We start from the raw sequence: 21,604 nt of genomic DNA, 5'->3' as shown, positions 1-21,604 counted from the left end.
TACACACACATACACATATACATATGCATGTATTCATATCTATGTAAATATACACTCCAAAATAATATATGTTACTTTCATTGCTGTGTTACTTCCACTGAACTTGACTGCAGGAACTTCTCTTGAGTGTTCAAGTAAGAAGTAGAATTGTTTTGTTTTAAGTGTACACATTATTTATTTCAGAGTTTATCTAATTGCTCTCCCAAGTGGTTGTACTAGTTTACATTCCAACCTGCAGTGTATGAAAGCCCGTCGCTCCAAATCATCACTAATACTTGAGTTGTCAGTTTTTAGTGTTTACTTCTCTGAGTGAAAAAAATACACAATTTCATTTTAGTTTATAAAGTATGTTTTTATATCTTTACTGGCCATCTAACCTAAGTTTCTTCTATTTTGAATTGCCTGTTTATTAATGCTCTGTCTATTCTTCCCTTTCTCCCCCAGTCCTTAGCACCACTAATTTCTTTACTGTCTCCATAGTTTTGCCTTTTCTAAAATGTCTTCCCTTTGGAATCATGGAGTTTGTAGCCTTTTCATATTGGTTTCTTTCACTTAGTAATATGGATTTAAGTTTTCTTGATGTCTTTTCATGGCTTGATAGCTCATTTCTTTTTAGTACTGAAAAATATTCCAACCCTGGTTAGTGTGGCTTAGTGGATCGAGTCCCAGCCTGTGAACCAAAAGGTCACTGGTTCTATTCCCAGTCAGGGTACATGCCTTGGTTGCCGGCCAGGTACCTAATTGATGGCATGTGAGAGGCAACTCATCAATCTATCTCTAACACATCAGTGTTTCTCTCCCTCTCTTCTACTCTCTCTAAAAATAAATAAAAATCTTCTAAAAAATTCTGTTGCCTGGATGTACCACAGTTTATACATTCTCCTGTTGAAGGACATCTTGGTTGTTTCCAAGTTACGCAAGTATAAATACAGCTGCTATAAACATCCACGTGCAGGATTTTGTGTGGACGTATATTTTCGACTCCTTTGGGAAAATACTAAAAAGTGTGATTATTGGATCAGATGGTAAGAATGTGTTTAGTTTTGTAAAAAACTACCAAACTGTCTTCCAAAGTAATTGTACTATTTTGGATGTACACAAATAGTAAACGAGAGTTCCTGTTGCTCTAAATTGTCATCGGCATTTGGTATTGTCAGTGTCCTGGATTGATGTTCATTCTCATAATTGGGGGTTGGTGTCTCGTTTTAATTTGCAATTCCCTGGTGTGGAGCATCTTTTCATAGGCTCCTTTGCCATCTGTACATCTTCCTTTGTGAGGTCTGTTAATTAAAGTCTTAGGCCTATTTTTTAATCAGGTTGGTTTTATTGTTGACTTTTCAAAGTTCTTTATATATTTTGGATAACAATCCTTTATCAGATAAGTCTTTTGCAAATATTTTCTTCCAGTCTGTGGCTTGCCTTTTCATTACCTTTGACAGTTTTCTTTCACAGAGAAGAAATTAATTCTAATGAATTCCAGCTTATCAGTTACTTCTTTTTTGGATTATGCTTTTGTTGTACCAAAAAAGTCATTGCGAACCCCAAGGTCATCAAGATTTTTTCCTATGTTATCATCTAGGGGGGTTTATAGTTTTGCATTTATACTTAGACCTGTGACACATTTTGAGTTCATTTTTGTGAAGGTGAAAGGTCTGGGTCTAGATTCATTTTTTTGCATATAGTGATGTCCAGTTGTTCTAGCACCTATTTTTGAAAAATTCTGTGATAGTTGGCAGTTTCTTACAAAGCTAAACATATATAGTCTTACCATATGATTCAGCAACTGTGTTCTTAGGTATTTACTCAACTGACTCTTAAATTTATGACCACATAAAAACCTACATGTATAAACTCATAGATAACAGACAACAGAATGGTGGTTACCATAGGGGAAGGGGATTCAGGAAATATGAAGAGATAAACGGGGTCAAATATATGGTGATGGAAGGAGACTAGACTTTGGGTGGTGAATACACAGTGTAGAATACAGATAATGTATTATAAAGTAGTGCATCGAAACAATGTTATTAACAATATTACTCATATAAATTTAATTTTAAAAACATTGAAAAAGAAAGAAAAATAATCTTTTCTCCATTATATTGTCTTTGCTCCTTTACCAAAGATGAGTTGACTATATTTATATAGGTTTATTTCTAGGCTCCCATCGCCCACACTACAGAAAATTAAAACACTGTATCTGTATCCCTGTATTCATAGCCAATGCTTTTTACAATAGCCAACATGTGTAAACAACCTTAAATGTCCATTAACAGATATATGGATAAAGATGTGAACACACACATATACACACAATGGAATATTATTCGGTCATGAAAAATGATGGAATAATGGAAACCCTGTCATTTGTGACAGTATAGATGTACCTTGAAGGCATTATACAAAGTGAAATAAGTCAAAGACAGATACTGTAAGACCTTACTTACTCTGCAATAAAAAAATACCACCGAAAACAAAAACAAACAATGCAGATTACTTTTTCTATGAAGGTTAAGATGAAAAACAAATGGAGAGTCACTTAAACTACTAACAACATTTTTCTAGTTTGGGCTATTCTAGTGGATGTGGGGTAATATCTCCTTGTGGCTTCAATTTGTATTATCCTAATGACTGATGATATTGAGTATCTTTTCTTGTGTTTGTCACCATGTATATTCCTGTTTTGTTTTGTTTTTTAGTGTATTTTATTGATTATGCTATTACAGTTGTCCCAATTTTTTCTCCTTTGGCCTTTCTGCCCAGTACCTCACTTCCCTCTAGCAGTCTTCCCCTTAGCTCATGTCCATGGGTAATGCATATAAGTTCTTTGGGCTTCTTCATTTCTTATTTTATTCTTAACATCCCCATCTATTTTGTTCCTACCAGTTATGCTTCTTAATCCCTGCAACATTTCTCCATTCACCCCTTTCCCCCTCACAGCCGATAACCCTCCAAATGATCTCCATATCTGTTATTCTGTTGCTGTTCTGATTGTTTGCTTAGATTTTTGTTTGTTTTTGTTTTTAGATTCAGTTATAGCTGTGAATTTGTTGTCATTTTAATGTTCATAGTTTTGATCATCTTCATTTTCTTAAATAAGTCCCTTTAACACTTTCTGTAATAATGGCTTGGTGGAGATTAACTCTTTTAGATTTACCTTGTCTGGGAACCACCTTATCTGCCCTTCCATTCTAAATGATAGCTTTGCTGGATGGAGTAATCTTGGTTGTAGGTCCTTGCTTTTCATTACTTTCAATAGTTCTTGCCAGACCCTCTTGCTTGCAAACTTTCTTTTGAGAAGTTAGCTGATAAGTCTATGGGAACTCTTTTGTAGGTAACTCTACTTTTGCTGCTTTTAAGATTTTTCTCTTAATCTTTCAGCTTTGGCATTTTAATTATGTGTATTGGTGTGGTCCTCTTTAGGTCTAGCTTGTTTGGGACTCTCTGTGCTTCCTAGATTTGTATGTCTGTCTGTTCCCTTCACCAAATCTGGGAAGTTTTTCTTCATTATTTCTTCACATAAGTTTTCAGTTTCTTGCTCTTCCTCTTCTTCTGGCACCACTATGATTCAGATGTTGGCACGTTTAAAGTTCTCCCAGAGGTTCATAAGCCTATCCTCAGTCTTTGCAATTCTTGTTTCCTTATTCTGTACTGGTTGACTGTTTTTTTCTTCTTATGTTCCAAATCATTGATCTGAACCTTGGTTTCCTTCCCTTCACCATTGGTTTTGTGTGGACTTTCCTTCGTTTCACTTAGCATAGCCTTCACTTCTTCCCTTATGCGTTTGCCATACTTAAGCATATCTGTCAAGCCTGTGAGCATCTTTATCACCAGTGTTTTGAACTCTACATCTTTTAGGTTGGCTATCTCCTCATCACTTAGTTCTTTCACTGGACCCTTGATCCATTCCTTCTTTTGGGCCATACTTCTCTGTCTCCTCATCTTGACAGGCTCCTGTGTTGTTTGCCTCCGCATCTCAGGTAGAGCTGTCACTCCTGTTACGGTGTAAGGGGTGGAGCCTTAGGTATTCATCAATACAGGGTGACCTATTTCACCACATTGTGGCACTGTATGTGGGGGAGGGGTCTGAGAGGGAACAATGCCGCTTGCTTAGTACTCGCCTCTTTTCCAGGCACTTCTCCCACTTTCATATAGGCCTGGCACCTCTCTCGCTGTTGCCCTGGCTGTCATTCCCAGAGTGAGTGGGTCTGCAGACCTTCTAGGACCATGGGAACCTCAAAACAAATGGATCAACTTTCTGGAATTTCTGGTTGTCTCTAGTTTTGAGGTAGTTGTATTTCTTCTTAGTTGTGGAGGGAGATGCAGCATGCCTACCTGTGCCTCCATCTTTGCTGGAAGTCTTGTAATTTTGATTTTTGGTTGTGTGAAGAGGTGAGCCATGCCTGCTTACATCGCCATCTTGGGTTAACTTTGTTATGCCTTGAATATATAAGAATGAAGAAGATCCTTGATTTTTAAATATGTAACTTTTGGTAAAGGATATGCTGTTCTATTTTTAACTTTAAAAAGAAACCAGATATAGCTGTAAGCTTTTGAGAAAGTGATGTAATTTAAGGAACAAGCATTTATTTTTTACATGATGTCTGCTGTTTAGTCCTTAAGATGTACTTACCCCAAATTTGTTAATAATTAGAAAGCAGTTATGTTCACTTACTGTCAGGTAAGCTCTCTGTTCAGAACAGTTTTATTGGTAATTCTATTTTTATGTTTCAGAGAAATATCCCCCAGAAAATAACCTGTAAAATATAGAAGGAAAAAACCTAATGTGTATCAAAATATTCCTAATGGTAAAATTCAAATAACCAACCTAGAAACAAACAAAAAAAACCTATACAGTAGTCCCTCTCTATATCACAGTTCATTTATTGCGACCTCACTGTATCACGGGATTTTTAAAAATATATCTATCGCGGGTTTTTCACTATATCGCATGATTTTGCGGTACTGTATACGTATGTTGTTAAAGTTACATAGGTTTAAGAGTGTAGAATATGATTAAGAACATAAGTAGTGTTTATAAAAGTGTGGGAAAGGTTAATAAGGGACTGAGAACGGTTTATAAGCGTGTGGGAAGAGTTTATAAAGCCTTAAAAAATATATAAATATTAAAATAAATGTAAGCTTCCTGCTTCGCGGAATTTCACCTTTAGCGGGGGGGTCTAGAACGTAATACCCACGATAAGTGAGGGAATACTGTATAGTTATTAAAAGATTTATTTGTACTTTTTTAAACATGCGAGAAGGTGTATATTAAATTTCTAAAAGGTCCAGAGTTGTTTGCAGTGATTGTCCCTATGTTAATCTTTATATGCAGAATAATTTTGATTTGAAGAAATATAATAGAAAAGTAAGCAAAAGAAAGAAATATATATAACTGGCTAAAAACCCCTGAGGAAATGTATATAACTACTAATTAAAGAAATGTGAAATAAAACAAGGAGATGAATATACTATTTTTCAAATAAGTTTTAAAAAATAACACATGCCCATCTTGCTCACTTTTGCCTTATAATTATTATGACCTTTTTTTCCAGTAATTCTACTTCAGTGAATTCCTAAAGAAATAAAATGTGGAAAAATATGTAAATACATGTTTGTATAACTATTAGTTATAAGGGACTGAGTATTAGAAGTATGGTTAAATAATGATATATATATACAAGAATTTTATACATCTATTAAAATGATCACTTATTTACATAGTCATATTCCATTTTTCAAGAACAGATTTTTAAAGGACTTCATTATTTATACTTTTTCCAAATGATTGTATATTTTTTAAAGTTTAAGAAAAGTATTGACACTTAATAGTTAAAGTACTTGTTATGTGCCTGCCTCTGTTCAAGGAACTTTTCCCATATCAATCATTTAATTTCCACAATAACCTCCTGAGGTGTACTATTCTCCTTTTACAGATGAGGAAACCCAGACATTGACAGGTTGAGTAGCTTTTCCAAAGTCACAATGCTAATAGTGGAGCTGACATTTGAATCCAGGTAGTTTGGCTGTGTGCTTCTATCCCAAATCGTGACTCATCAACCCTGCAGCAGTGTGGTCTATCCTAGTTTCAGGTTCCCTACAAACGAAGATTCCTGAATTTATAATACTGGATTTATAACATCCATCTAATGAATATTGTGGGCTTCTGACGGTACAAACTGTCACATGTAGAACTTTGATCTATTGATCCAGCAATCTAGAGCATTACAGGCTATGTAGCGATTTGTATTTTGTTGTCTACTCTGTTCATATTCCAACATATAGTCTGGTGCTGTCAAACATTATGATGTATAGCACCCCCCTCCCACCCTGACACCCCTGTGCTTCTCCCTTCTCCCCACCCCCATTGGCTCTCTTTCTCTTTACATTTTTTATTTAATAATCAACTTTACTTTAGTATAATTGAAAAAAAATAAACTGAACCTATTTAAAGTATAGTTTAATGAAATTTGACAAATCTTTATCCATAATCAGGATACAGAATGTTTCCATTAGCCCTTAAACTTTAGCCAGACAACCAGTGGTCTGTTCTGTCACTGCAGAGTTGTCATTTTTTGGAACTTTATGAATGGTGTCATATAATATATACCCTTTTCTAACAGGCTTCTTGCATTTCATGCAGTGCTTTGGTTTAGAGATACATTTATGTTGTTGCATGTATCAGTAGTTGGTTTCTTTTACTGAAGAGTTGTGTTCCATTGTATGAGTATTCCACTGACATGAAAATACATTTTGTTTATTTATTTGGCTTCTTCCAGTTTGGGCTTTTATGCATAAAGCTATTACAAATGTGCTGTTTATGTCCTTCAGTAAATAACTAGGAGTGAATGTTTGAGTTGTGCAAGTTTAAATTTGTAAGAAATTGCTGGGGGTGGAGCATGGGCTGGATGGAGGTGGGCAAAGTGGCGAGTAAAGGGGGAAATCTGTAATAGTGTCTCAATTTAAAAATTGCCAAACTGCATCACTCCCCCTCCCCCCAGAAAAACAACTATATTTCACATTCCCACAGGCTGGGTATGAGAGTTCTAGTTCTTCCTCTACATCCTCACCAACTCAGGCTATTTAACAGTCTTATAATAATGTTTGCTACTCTGATGCAAGTATAATGCCATCTCATGTTTTTAATTTGTATTTTCCTGACCAATAATGTTTCGCATCTCTGCATGTGTTGCTTAGCCACTGTTGTATATTCTTTGGCGAAGTGGTTGTCCAGATTTTTCCCCCATTGGTTTGAGTTGTATGTGTTCTTTTCTTTTCTTCCTTTTTATTTTGGATATAAGTCCTTTATCAGATAATATGTATATGTTTTGCAAAAATTTTGTCCCAATATACAGCTAGTCTTTTTGTTATCTCAACAATATCTTTCGAAGAGTAGGTTTTTGTTTTTGGCTTTAAAAAAAATAATAATAAAGGGCAGTTTTTTGTGTGGGGTGTGTCCTATATAAGAAATCTTTGTCTACTTATACTTTCTTTCAGGTCTGTAATCTATTTATAATATTTGCATATTATGTTAGGTGAAGACTATTAAAAAAATACATGACTCTTACTCAGCACTATTTGTTGAAAATATTTTCCTTTCTCTTGAATTGCCATGGCACCTTTGTTGAAAGTAATTGATCACCTATATATGGGCCCTCTCTGCTATTCCCTTGATCTATTATATCTTGTAATTTAGCCAATAATTGCACCTTCTTGATTGCTGTAGCTTTATGATATCTTGAAATCAGGTAGTATAAGCCCTCCAACTTTATTCTTTTTAAAAATTGCTTCAAGTAGTCTAGGATTGTTCCCATTTCTATATAAATTTTACTATCAACTTGTAAACTTGTACAAAAAAGCAAGTTGGAATTTCGAATAGGATTCCATTGAATCTTTAGCTTATTTTGGGAAAAACTGACTTCTTAACAATTCTTGGTAATTCATGGACATGGCAATATATTGGGTTGGCCAGAGTGTTCATTTAGTTTTTTTCAGTAAGATAACTAGTAGTGCTTAGTTCTTAACTTCATTCATAACAATTTTTGTTAGATTGTATTGTGACAGCTATCATATCAGCGTGCATTTTTAAAAATCTTACCAAGATTGGTGAATTTTTGTGTACCCATTTTAATATTGAAGATGGAAGAAAATAAGCAATGATCTTGGCATATTATGCTTTATTATTTCAAGGGAGATAGAAACAACTGAAATGCAAAAAGATTTGTGCAGTGTGTGGAGAAGTTGCTATGACTGATCAAATGTGCCAAAAGTGGTTTGGGAAGTTTCCTGCTGGAGATTTCTTGCTGGATGATGCTCCGTGGTCAGGTAGACCAGTTGAAGTTGATAGTGATCAAATCAAAACATAAACTGTGAACAGTCAACATTATACCATGTGGGAGATAGCCAACAAATTCAGAATAGACAGATCAATAAAGTTATGGGTAGAAATGAAAAATGGGCTTTTATTTTATGGAAAAAACTAAACGTACTTTTTGGCTAACCCAACATATAATTTATAATGTAATATATACCTATTTGGATTGTTTTTAATTCCTTTTGTTATTTTCACTTAATTATTTTGCCTCTAATTAGATTCTTCACATGAAAATGAATAGAATAAATGCAGAAACTTGTAGCCATTTGATACAAGGCAGAAAAGTTTGAACCAATTAAAATTTTGACATTCAGTAATGATATGGAAGTATTTTTATTACATTTACTTTACATGAAGAATGAATGAGGCCCACCATGTAGTATAAAGCTTAATTTCTTATGGTTTTAGATAAAAATAAATAATAAGAATTTTGATATTTTATTTTTGTGCCATAGATCATTATCTTTCCACTTTGAGGTCACTACATTTATTAGATATGAAGAATTAAGGTTACTTTAGTAGATTTTTTTAAATGTCATATTTCAGTCTTTTGCATGGTGTTAATATGTAGCAAAACAAAAACAGTAAACCAAAGGAAATTACAAATTCTTATTTTGAAATGGATTAACAGATGGATTTACCAAGTGTAGTGTTTATATTTTCTGTTATTCTAGTAAAATTATGTTATCTTAACAGATATCAGACACCCTGAAGAACTTTCGCTCTTGAAAAAGCCCAGAGATCCAACAAAGAAAAAAAAGAAAAAGCTAGATGACCAGTCTGAAGATGAGGCACTTGAATTAGAGGGGCCTCTTATTACTCCTGGATCAGGTGAGTCTCTAAGCAAAAGGTTCATCATGAGAACTATGGACTGTTTGCCTGTGTCTTTTTGATAGTGAATAAATGGATTATAAAGGTCAGGAGAGGGATCAAGTTAAAATATAAACAACTCACCTTCAGCATCTTTTCTTTCAAGCTTGAAATTACCGTCACAGTGTGTCAAGTGCAAATCCTCATGTCAGGTGTTAATAGTTGCATCAATAAACAGAAAGGCTGGTACACTTTGCTCAGGAAGGGAGGGTATCTTAACTGGGCTCAGTTCTTTATGTTTTAGATATTGGATAGCTTTTTAGTGTTTAGGTCCTTTTTTCTGTATTCTGTGAAAAACACCACTGTTTCATTCAGACATTTTACTTTTGTCAGGTTACTTAAAACCTTCTCTTTGCATATGCTGGTCCCTTTGACCACATGCCTTTTTCCTTTAATGGTTTAATTCTTTAAGAAGCTTTTTCAAATTTCCTTCCATTACCTCTTCAACCTGAATTTGGTCTTCTAATTCATTTTATTCCTGGATTTAAAATTTTGGGATGATAATGAAGATAATGAAAGCAAATACTTCATATCATGCTTACTGTATGTTCAGAACTATTTCACACATTTTACCTGTGGAAATTCATTTAATTCTCACTACAGTCCTTTGAAGTAGATTGTGTTACTACTCTTCCTTAAAGGGTGAAGAAATTTTGGCACTGTGAGGTTAGGAATATCTCATTACTAACTACATATCTCGTTACTTTTATGTCACTGCTCATGTACTAATTGCATTTGGGAGATAACAAGAAATGACAATCCTTAAGTAATTTATAGGCTAGTTGAAAAACACAGTTACTATGTTTCAGGAGGTAAGGATTCAGAAGACAAAACAATTTCAAATAGGGTATATTTAGTTTATGAGTTGGAGAAGTTAGTTTGTGAATTGGCTTTGAAGTTCCAGTGGCTAGGATTTTGATGGGAAGAAAAGGCAATCCAAGCAGAAAGAATGATGTTGACTGAAGAATTTGCTGGCTGAAGGAAAGTACAAACTGTGAACAAACCAGTTGAGCTAGTTCATGGGGGTGAGACCTCCAAGGAACCTAAGGATCACATTGGCAGGTCATTAATGCCAGGCTGAGAAATTTAGAGTGGGACATTGTAGTCATTCATTTCTGACTATGTTACAAAACGACAAATCATTATTTTAGAAAGAAGAACAATACTTCCAGTTAGTAAATGTGTTGGAGGAATTGGGGGAAAAGGACTCCAGGTAGTGGTAGAAGCCTACGGATTGAAGACTTAAAAGAGAATAAAAGAATATATTCATCATTAGAATAAGGTTAATTTAAAAAATTTGATTTAGACATGATGATTTATATTGATAAAGGGATCTGACAGTAGACACAATCCCTGCTTTCAGTTATTTTATAGGTTATAGTTTAATTTATTTAATTCTTACAACATAGAACTACATAGAAAAGTATACATTCATATGGAAAATAATAAATAATAATACAAGAATAAACTGTTTTATGTGCCCCACCCTGAATTTATGGGGTGATCCTGGGGTGGTTGAAATCAGGCAGGATTGGTCTTAGAATTCAAAATGAGAGATTTTGTATTGCTTTAAGGAAAAACAAATCAAAAACAAAGGATGATGAATTTAAATGAGGGCAAGACATAGATCTTTGGACTGAGTAACTGGATTTTGTTTTTTTTAATTGAGGTGTTAAATTCAGTAAAATGAACAAATTTTAAATTACAGATAAATATTTACAGGTATATACCAGGTATATACCAGGTATAACCCAGGACACTATATAGCATATAGCATGATACCAGCAAACCAGGCCTCCCACATGCCTTTTTCCAGTCATTATCCCACCAAAAAACTTTTTTTTCCTCTGCGACCATAGATTAATGTTTCCTGTTGAACTTTATGAATGAATTATAGACTATGTGCTGTCTTGTTTATGCAAAGTGACTGTGTTTTGAGTGAAGGAATTAAAAAATAGGTTTTAGTTGTCTACACTCAAGCAATTTATTTAAAAACATTTGAGGAATCTCAACAATTTGATATGAAATACTAAGAAGGTGCACAGATAGTGATACGTAGAGGATTGATGATCTATAGAGGAACAGTCCACCTGGTGCCATACACACATAAAAGTAATGTGCAATTAACTTTTAAAAGATTATCTAGTTTTCCTGCTTTTATAATTTGTTGTTATTGGACCAAGTACCGGAAAATATGATCAGTTGCATGTTATATCAATAACAAAAGTAGCAACAGGTCCATATATCTCAATACACGATATCTTTAGGACATCGGACACTTCTCAGTGCTTCACAAATGTTCCTCTACTACAGATGCGGTGAGGATTACATATAATCTTCATTTTACTGAGGGGTTAAGTTTCCCTTAGTTCCCACATGCTTCTTGAATTATGAAATCTTAGTGTATGCATGGTCAACAAAAATTATTCAATAAATGATAATTATTATTTAATACATGCATTATTTTTTATTTGAGCCTCACAAAACCCCTGCAGTTTTGGTGGTATTATACCTGTCTTACTTATAAGGAAAGAATACCTTACAGGGATTAATTTGTCTAAGATCACAAAGTTAATAAGGGACAGAGCTAGAATTCAAATCCAGGTCTGTCTGGCCCCAACTCTTATGTCTCTAACTGTTATGTGACATTCACCTATCCAATTATATTTAAAGTAAATATTTTGTGAATTCTAATAGAAACATTTCATAAAATATTAATGTGTAAATTATAACTCAGCAGAGCTAATTTTTTTAAAAGTAATGTTTTAAGAGATAAAGGATCATTAGTGAATGAATGATTCTTAGACTTTAGTCAAAATCTTACATAGAATTAAGAAAAGTTCTATGGGTTTTTAAATACCTTGCTTACATGGCTGTGGTCAGGTGGCACATTCTTCAGTGCTTTGCCACTTCCTAGCTGTAACTAGGTAAATATCTAACTTCCAATTATCTTTTGGAGGGAACCCATTGAACTAGCCTGATCCCAGGTCTGTGGAAAACACTTTTTTCAAAAGTAAATTAGTTTTACAATATAGTACTGATGTACAAATGACTAATTTCTGGTTGTGTTATGTAATTAGATATGCAAAATTATCTCATTAGAAACTTAAAAATCTTAAAGGCAGGAAAACTGGGTCCTAAAATAGTACATACAGGAAGTAATCAATACTCACTTGCTTGGCACTGTCAGGAAAACCAGTTAAGCAGGATGCTGTATTTTAACTGGAGCTTGCTATTTTAAGCATCAAAACTTTTTTAAAAAAACTTCTTTAATTATAAAAGTAATGCATGCACATAGTAAAAATTCAAATATTATAGAACTAGGTATTCATTTTTGTTCTTAATGAAAGTGAGACTGTATATGAAAGTGAGACTGTGTCATATACACATTTATAATTTGCATTTTCCACTCAGTGATACATACTAGTTAATGGACAAGGTCTTTTTAATTTCAGAAGTCATACTTTAATACAGCCTCATTGTAAAGAATTCAGCTAGTACAGAAAATTTACTAAACTGAAGATGAAAATTCCACTTCATCAATTAACCCTTGCTACTCTCTCTCAATTTCTTGTTTGCTGTGTATAACTGTTATAAACAGTTGGGGTGGAACTTTCCAGTACCTTTTCTGTGTTTATGTATGAGGTCTGTCCAGCAGGTATCCACCCATGCAATATGAAAAATAGAGACGTTTATTGAGGATACAAGACATAAGAAACATACACAGGACAATGATGCCTTAGTCCCCTTCAAAGTAGCAGTTTGGGGCCTCACACGTTCTCCCAGTCGCCATCAGCTACCCTGTCATATTTTCCTGAATCTCATCAATGGTCTGAAATTTCTTCCCTTTCAAAGGTGATGATAGTTTGGGGGAAAGCCAGAAGTCACAGGGTACCAAATCTGAGCTGTAGGGGGCTGAGTCAGCTGGGTGATTTGCCAAAAACTCTGTACCAGACATGATGCATGAGTGGGCACATTGTTGTGATGAAGCTGCCAATCACCAGTTGCCCAGAGCTGCCGCCTTCTGATCAAATGGTTTCCGTTGGAGGAATGTTCAAGCTTAATGCAAAATTTGATGCAGATTCATTGCTCTACTTGCACAGTCATTTTGAATGTGACAGCCATACAGTACACATGCTAATGCAATGGTTTCTACTGCCCCCAATGACTAGTACAGTGAAGTCATCCTTGTTCACACACGTACATTCCAGTCCACTTGCCTTGGCTGCCAGGTTACCTCAATGTTGTGCAAATCGTTCTTGTTATATTAACAATGGTTGGACTTTTTTCGGACAGACCTCATATACTTACATGTCTGGTTTTGGTTTTTTACAACATCAGTGAGATCCTAATATTTTCACTGAACAATGTATTTTAGTGATCCTTCTGTGTCAGAGTAGAGAGATTTCCCTGTTTTTTTTATGAATGACTTAAGAGAGCTGAAAATAAGTATTTTATTTTCATGTTCACGTCTTAAAAATTACAAAAACAGTCAAATAGGAAAAGTAAATATATACCTTCAGAGTTTTCTGTATAGAAAAACTGTTTCTCTGCCTAGGGGGTACCTAATTTTTCTATCAAAAATACTCCATAAAGTTTCCCAAAGTTCATATGTACCCCAAAAGAGTGTAAAAGTGATGCTTTCACACACTCATCAACAGTATATGAAAATGCCCCCTTTCCTACATTCTACCAATATTAAGTGTTGTAAATCTTTAAAAATTTTTGCTAATATGACTGAGTATTTTGGAATTATATTTTCTATTTCCTTAATAAACATGAGTGTAAATAATATGTCATATATTTATTAGCCATTCTTGTTCTGTTAATTTTCAAATCATGGATTTTGTTCATTTTTTTAATTTATATTTTTGTTTTTTAGTTGTATTATTTGATATGTTAGATATTTTCCCCATACTGGTATTTTGTTTTTAATTTTGTTCATGTTCTTTTTTTCCTGCACTTAGAGTTGTACGTTTTTATGTAGTCAAATACATTATTTACTTTATAGTACTGGCTTTTCACTCTTGCTTGAGAATATCTTCACAAATATAAAAATTCTATATTTTCTTTTAATATTTTAATAATTTTATATTGGTAATATTTTAATTTATCTGTGATGTCAACATATTTTTTAATTCACCTTAACTTGGTATGAAATAGGTATTTTGATGAAAATTTTTCTAAAATGCATTAAAATACTTTAGTAATTTCTTTAAAATATATATAAGAATATGAATATAATAAGTTATGAGGAAGATTTTCCTATGTTAACATATAGCAATACTCTTAGGAGCTAATAGATTATGTGCTGTTTTAAAATATTTATAGCTGGTGGCCTGAGAATGTAGTGCTCGTTGAACTCTGTTTCTCTTCATAGTTTTATTTTTCTATAGAGTTTAGCAAACTCATATTTTGTTGCTAAGTATATTTCTTCATCTAACATGATATTAGTTTTCTCCTTCAAATATGTTTTAAATTGGGCAATCAGGAATGCAAGCTGGTTTGGATAGTCACTGAGCTGAGGCTTAGAAGGAATTTAAAATACATAGACCCTCTGACCTAGCAATGCTACAATAATTGGGAAATAAGCACAAAAATGCTTATTAGAAACTTCTTTTGCAACAGCAGTGGTGACATCAATAGCTAAACAAGTAAATGCACGCCTTTGGGAATAGTGGTGTGTATAATTGCAGTCAGATTGGCTGATTGATAGCTTGGCTCTGCAACTTAATAGTTGACATCGGACAAGTTGTTGAATGTCTTTGTGCCTCGGTTTGTTCCTCTAAAATGAGAATAATAAGATTGTTGGGAACAACAAATGAGTTATTACTAGAGTGCCTAACAAAATAAGAATAAATAGAAACAATGAAGTGATCAAATATGAAGTGTACAAAATATAGGAAGTTGATAGGAAAGAGATTTGAGTGGGAGGCTGATTCTATTAAATGTGTGATTTAGGGGAATGTATTGTCTGTTTTAGAAACTTCGTAAAGAAAATCATCATTTCTAACTTTATTCAAGTGCCCTTGTAGTTTAAGGTTTTAGCTTTTAAAGCTATGAAAATAATATCACAAAGGAGAGTTCCCGGCTTACTTTGTTACTTAAGTTTAACAATGTTAAGATTCTACAAGTTTCTACAGGTTGCTTTAGAAGACGTATTAGGGACAGCAAATCAGATACCCTGTAGCTAGCAGGAAGTTTTTTAAAAATTGTGTTATCTTCTTAGACTAGGTCATGACAACTGCAAAAATCTCTAGCATCACCACCACTTTTTAATAGGTAATTGTTTCTATCATTGTGTGGGGCAGAAGTTAGAGAGGAAAGGAGAGAGATTTTTAAGCACACCCCTAAAAGGGAAGCAGTCACCATTCTCTGTCACTCATTAAACAGTATGATACCCATTTACACACTTTCTAAAAATTATGACTCATGTCAAAATATAATTAACAGAGTTGTGACTTTGGGGGAGAGGTGCTTTTACTTAACTGTAATTCTGAACTTTAAAAAAAAAAGTCTTAATCTACTTAATTTTTGCACTTTAAATGATAGAGGATATATCATCATTTGACTAATTCAACATATTTTTATTTATGTAGCCTCTACTATATGGCTAGCTCTTTAATACTGAGGAATCAGAAAATTATAAAACAATACCACTTCCAAGGTTTTCACTGTAATATACCTTAGTTAGCCTCTTTCCAAGGCAAAATTTTATCTATCCCTTTACTATTAATATTTTATTTGTAAATCTGTTGAAACAAGTTTAGCTATTCACTGAGAAAATATTATAAAAGTATTTTCTTAATTTATGTGAATTTATTCACTTACATTGAGCTGTCTTAAAACATGATACGGCTTTCAAAGGCGGATGAATGTGGACATGCTTGTTACTGGCCACCGAAGCAGAGCACAACTTCATTCTTTTGAAATGGACCGAAAACTTATTTTACTTATGTGACAGCTACTAAGGTGCTTTTTATTCTTCAATCCACTTGAAATATGTACTTCAGTTTATGGTTCACACTTAGGAAAAATCTGTGTTTTCTTTTTTCCGTGTCCTTTTCATTTTCATTCTTTTGTTTCTGTCTTCTATTGTTGCCTTTCCTTTACCTTCTGAATTCCTTTCTTTCCTATAGGCACTGATGTTCTTTACATTGGCCCTCTGAAAGGTGAGCCTTGCCACAATTAAAACAAAACCTGTTGGTCTGCTTTAGCTGTATCCTTATCTTCTGATTCTCGTGCACTGATTTTCCCCCTAGAATTTCCACCAGCTTGCCTTGTTATTATATGGCCTAATGTTAAAGTACAGTATTAAAGTTAATTTCACATGTTTTCACGATAGGTAAAGTAACATACTGAGCTTTCTTCCAGAATGAAGTTTGTGCTTTTATATCATTTTAGCATATGTTATTGAAAACTAAGATTCTGTACTTCATACTTAACTATTTTTCATGTTGTTTATTAGGAAGCATATATTCAAGCCCAGGACTTTATAGTAAAACAATGACCCCCACATACGATGCTCATGACGGAAGCCCGTTGTCACCGACTTCTGCATGGTTTGGTGACAGTGCGTTATCAGAAGGCAACCCTGGTATACTTGCTGTCAGTCAGCCAATCACTTCACCAGAAATTTTGGCAAAAATGTTCAAGCCTCAGGCTCTTCTTGACAAAGCAAAAATCAACCAAGGGTAAGTTTCAAAATATAGATACAATTGAAGAATTTCTTTATCCAATTAGAGGTAGAAATCGTTTACTAAATCTGTCTTGCTTTGTCCCGCTGCTTTCGTTAACTCGTCCAGGTGGCTTGATTCCTCCAGATCTCTCATGGAACAAGATGTGAAGGAAAATGAGGCCTTGCTGCTCCGATTCAAGTATTACAGCTTTTTTGATTTGAATCCAAAGGTACCAAGGGTTTAGAGGAATTTCTTCTTCTTTTCCTTTTTGTTTTATTCATTTGTATGTTTGTTTTCTGGAAGTTGGTGGGGTAAGGAATGGTTTTTATAAATAACAAGTCCTGAATAATAAAAACCCAAAGCATTAGACAAAGGCATCTGTATTTTAACCCTTTGAGTGCCATGTGTAATTGCTAAAATTCATGTGAGAAATGCCAGGCCATTTTGCTGAGAAGTGCAGAGTTTATGAAAAATGTCTATAAAAACATTATTATTATTCATAATAATTTGCTGAAATTTTCACAACATATAGTAAATACACTCTTCTTTTGTAAGCAGTGTTCTTTGACGCAATTTAACAAAAATTTTATTGCATTAAAATTGTTTATTATAACAGTTATTTTAGAAAAAATAAATTCCTTCAATTTGGCTTTTGAAGTATAATATATGGCATAATATAAAACGTATGATTATAATTTGAAAAAACGCATAGCAACATGGATAACAAGCAAGAAGTATGCCAAATATTGCATAAATTTTTGGAAAAAAAACAACTTCATAACATACAAAAAAATGAACACAAATGCCATTCACACTAGAGACATATATCAATAGATATCAACAGTGAAAAACAGTTTATAAACAAAAATAAATGCAAAAACAATAAAATAGCAAAAGCTTCCTTATCATGCACACTGCGTAGAGTTTCAGTGATTATTGCAAAGATAAATGAAATTAAAAGGACCGTTTAAAATGTAAGTAAAAATTATAACAGTATGTCAGTATATGAACAAGCGTAAAAATTCGAAATTTGGATCAACATGAGAAAAAGTTGTATCAATATATAACCTGAGATACAAAAAAAAGAGAATAAAACATAAAATATGACTTATTCCATTGTTATTTACATTTACAGCCATCGAAAAAAGAGTCACTCGGAGCAACTCTGGCACTTTAGGGAAAATTTGTCAGTGTCACTCACAGCAATGTTGGCACTCAAAGGGTTAAATAAGTGTATTGTTTTAAGTTGAAAACATCACTAAACCTTTTGTTGTTGGTGATAAGATAATTTAATTTTTGGTTGATTTGTATTTCAAAGGCACCAATTTGGTAAAATACACAGAATTGGTAAAGTTAGTTTATGGATTTTTTCATACCTCTCTTCATCTGTACTTAGGTAAAAAAAGTTTCTGAAAGATGACCTTTTCAATTACTTTGATTTCTAATTATGTACCAAAAGATGTCGCTTAAAAAAATTTTTTTTAAGTCTACATGCTTTCCTATCTTATAGCCAAACATTGTAATATTTTGACTATCAAATAATTGCTACTGAGGTACTTTGTTTTCCTGGTAAGATTTACATTTATTATAAATATATGGAGTATTTTACCCCAGAAAAGGTATGGCACAGAGATTTGGATCTTATGCTTCCCTATCATCGATGGGGTGAAAAAAGTCTAGATTACCATCTCATACTTTTCATGTCTAGATTGTAGTCTAGATTTTAATGTATATAGTTATCATTTTTATTAAGTGCTTAAATAATTGTACAACAGTAAAATATATAGTAAAACTATAAAAAAATCATTGTAGTCTGTTTTCAGGCCATAGCATATCTAATTTTAGGAAAGCCAGAAAGGTTTTGGGAACTTAAGCATATTTGCTGGAGGCAGGAAAAGGGGTTATTTATTTTGTTAACATTCTAAGATTTTATCTATACATTACTATCGATTTTTTTTTATGTAACTAAATAGAATTCAATAGCATAAATAAATCTATTCTACGAGTCTCTATAGGCACTCTCAATTTTGGATTCTTAAAATAATCCCTGTATCCAAGGACCTGCCATTTTGTCTGGGTATGCTTTGTCATAGTGAACAAGATGTTCCTGAAATAATTAAGTTACTCTATGATCATGACATTTTAGTGTGGCAAGCTGTAATAATAATACCGGAGAGCAATCAGTTCTACCTTACTTTAATGTCTTCAAGTTAGATTCCTTGTGTTAAGAAAAAATCTAATGATTTTTTCCCTAAAAAGTAACATACAGAATTTATATCTGATATTGAATAATAATAATCATTTGGCATATTTCATTGTCATTTTTAATGGAAAATTAGATGCATGGATATGTGTGTGTGTGTGTGTATCTCCAGCCCCGTGGGTATATTTTTTATTATTGCATATTTGGTAATAAAATCCCATAAAAATTTTGCATATTAAATTTTTCTTATAAAGCTTTAAAGTGAATATTCAGTTTTCAAACTTTTTTATATTAAAAGTGATATATTACAAAAGAACTGTGTCTCTTTTGCTGCAGTATGATGCAATCAGAATCAATCAGCTTTATGAGCAGGCCAAATGGGCTATTCTCCTAGAAGAAATTGAATGCACAGAAGAAGAAATGATGATGTTTGCAGCCTTGCAGGTAGTGAAGAGCACTGCTAAATGGGACTTCCGTGGGGAAGAGTGCAGGGGATTGTTTTTAAGTAGTGAAGTAGCATAGTAATCCAGTACCATTTTACTTGTGTTTACTTTTTGCTATGTAGAAGGTGAATAGCTACTTAGGAAGGCAAAATACATATACGAACTTGTGTTTGATTTTTTGTTTCATCTAAGAGTTTAGTGGTATACTTAATAGTTACTGTTCTGTATCCTATAGGAGAAAAATTATCATCCTGCCCCCAGATGTATATTAGCTATTCAGTTTTCCTTTGGAAACAGTCTATATTAAAAATAAGGTTTCTAAAATGAAGCTTACTTGCATAATTTTATAAATAGTTGGGGTGATAATATTTATAAAATGGGCTATGGCATAAATAATACCTTTCAAGAAGATAAAATTTTAACAAACTAGTGAAACTGACCATGAATATTAGTAAGTGTTTAGAAGGATAATCCTTAAGAAGTAGGTAGCTAATGTTTTATTTAGATTAAACCAGTGTTTTTCTTAATGTAGTTTTTGTGTACCACCTGCTTCATAATTACAGAGGGGCTTACTTAAAAACTGTCCACTTCATTACTGCTACCTGCTCAGGTAAAATAACTTTAGGGTGACATCCACAAATTGCTTTCTTAGGGGCACTGAGGTCTGACTACTAGATTATTCTTTCTTACATTTGAGATACCTGAGTGAGGCTTTGGTGAGTGATCTTAGATTATAGTGGAATTCTGGTTTCACCTAAAGTACTGATAATTAAATATAAGAAGCAAAGCTGTATTCCATTATGAAAAGTTTTCACTATAAAAATTATTTTTTTCCCTTAGAAAACAAAATTGCTCTCAGTATTCCAAATGCTTCTATACACTCAGGAAAGTTTTCTAGTTAAGTCTCAAAAACTGCCTGTTAAAGAGTAAGAACAGCTAATATCTCCCTACTACATACACATGATGAAAGAAAGGAATTGAAAGGAAGATCAGAAAAGGAAAATGTTTGATGACAGATGGATTAGTTTTAATCAGTAATTTCCAAGAGACTAGTTAAGACTCTTCTATTGTATTTTTGGATGTGGTTCAGACTAACAAATTTCTTGAATTAAATTCTAGAGTTTTTTTTGTTTTTAATTTAATCTTTACTGTATTTTTTTCATTACCATTTAGTCCCCTTACACACCCCTACCCCCGAAGTCATCCCAGTGTTGTCCACGTCCATGAGTCCTCCTTCTTTTGCTCAATCCCTCCACCCTCTAACCTCCTGCCCCCACCCCAGCTGTCATCCTGCTCTTTATCTATGAGAATGTCCCCATTTCCTTTGTTCAGTTTGTTCATTAGATTTCACATATGAGTGAAATCATGTGGTATTTGTCTTTCTCTGACTGCTTATTTCACTTAGCATAATGTTCTCCAGGTCCATCCATACTATTTCTCCTTTTTTATGACCGAGTAGTATTCCATTGTGTGAATGTCCCATAGTTGTTTTAGCCACTCATCTACTGATGAACACTTGGGCTGCTTCCATATCTTGGAGATTGTAAATAACGCTAAAATGAACATAGTGTGCTTATGTTCTTTTGAATTAGTGTTTTGGGTTCCTTCGGATATACTCCCGGAAGTGAGATTGCCGGATCAAAAGGCAGTTCCGTTTTTAATTTTTTGAGGTATTTCCATACTGCTTTCCACATTGGTTGCAACAGTCTGCATTCCCACGAACAGTGCAAAAGGGTTCCCTTTTTTCCACATTCTCGCCAGCTCTTGTTTATTTATTTGATGATAGCCATTCTGACAGGTGAGAAATGATATCTCATTGTGGTTTTAATTTGCATTTCTTCTGATGATTATTGATTTTGAGCATCTTCTCATATGTCTTTTGGCTATCTATATATCCTCTTTGGAGAAGTGTGTATTCAGGTCCTTCGCCCATTTTTTAATTGGGATTGGTGTTTTTTGGTGTTGAGTTTTAGATAGTAATCCCTTTTGAGGTGTGTTGGCAAATATGTTCTCCCATTCTGAGTTGTCTTTTTAT

The 21,604-nt window shown here is 33.6% G+C and overlaps 1 protein-coding gene across 6 annotated transcripts in view; it reads left to right on the top strand.

Moving 5' to 3' along the window:
* Positions 1-21,604, top strand: part of FERMT2 (FERM domain containing kindlin 2) — a 71,201-nt gene that overhangs the window by 30,490 nt on the left and 19,107 nt on the right. For 4 of the 6 annotated variants that reach the window (XM_090270890.1, XM_090270888.1, XM_090270889.1 and 1 more), the window contains exons 4-8: positions 9,071-9,205; positions 16,384-16,416; positions 16,713-16,938; positions 17,050-17,152; positions 19,463-19,570. In XM_090270890.1, the coding sequence (XP_090127016.1) occupies positions 9,071-9,205; positions 16,384-16,416; positions 16,713-16,938; positions 17,050-17,152; positions 19,463-19,570 (605 nt within the window). The remainder of the gene's footprint in view (positions 1-9,070; positions 9,206-16,383; positions 16,417-16,712; positions 16,939-17,049; positions 17,153-19,462; positions 19,571-21,604) is intronic. The other 2 variants (XM_090270891.1, XM_090270893.1) reach the window with 1 other exon arrangement.

The sequence above is a fragment of the Furipterus horrens genome, unplaced genomic scaffold, assembly GCF_987537825.1.
Source record: "Furipterus horrens unplaced genomic scaffold, mFurHor1.1.pri manual_scaffold_3, whole genome shotgun sequence".
Classification (NCBI taxonomy): Eukaryota; Metazoa; Chordata; class Mammalia; order Chiroptera; family Furipteridae; genus Furipterus; species Furipterus horrens.
The sequence above is the reverse complement of the archived record's forward strand: the minus strand, read 5'-3'. Positions and strand labels throughout refer to the sequence as shown.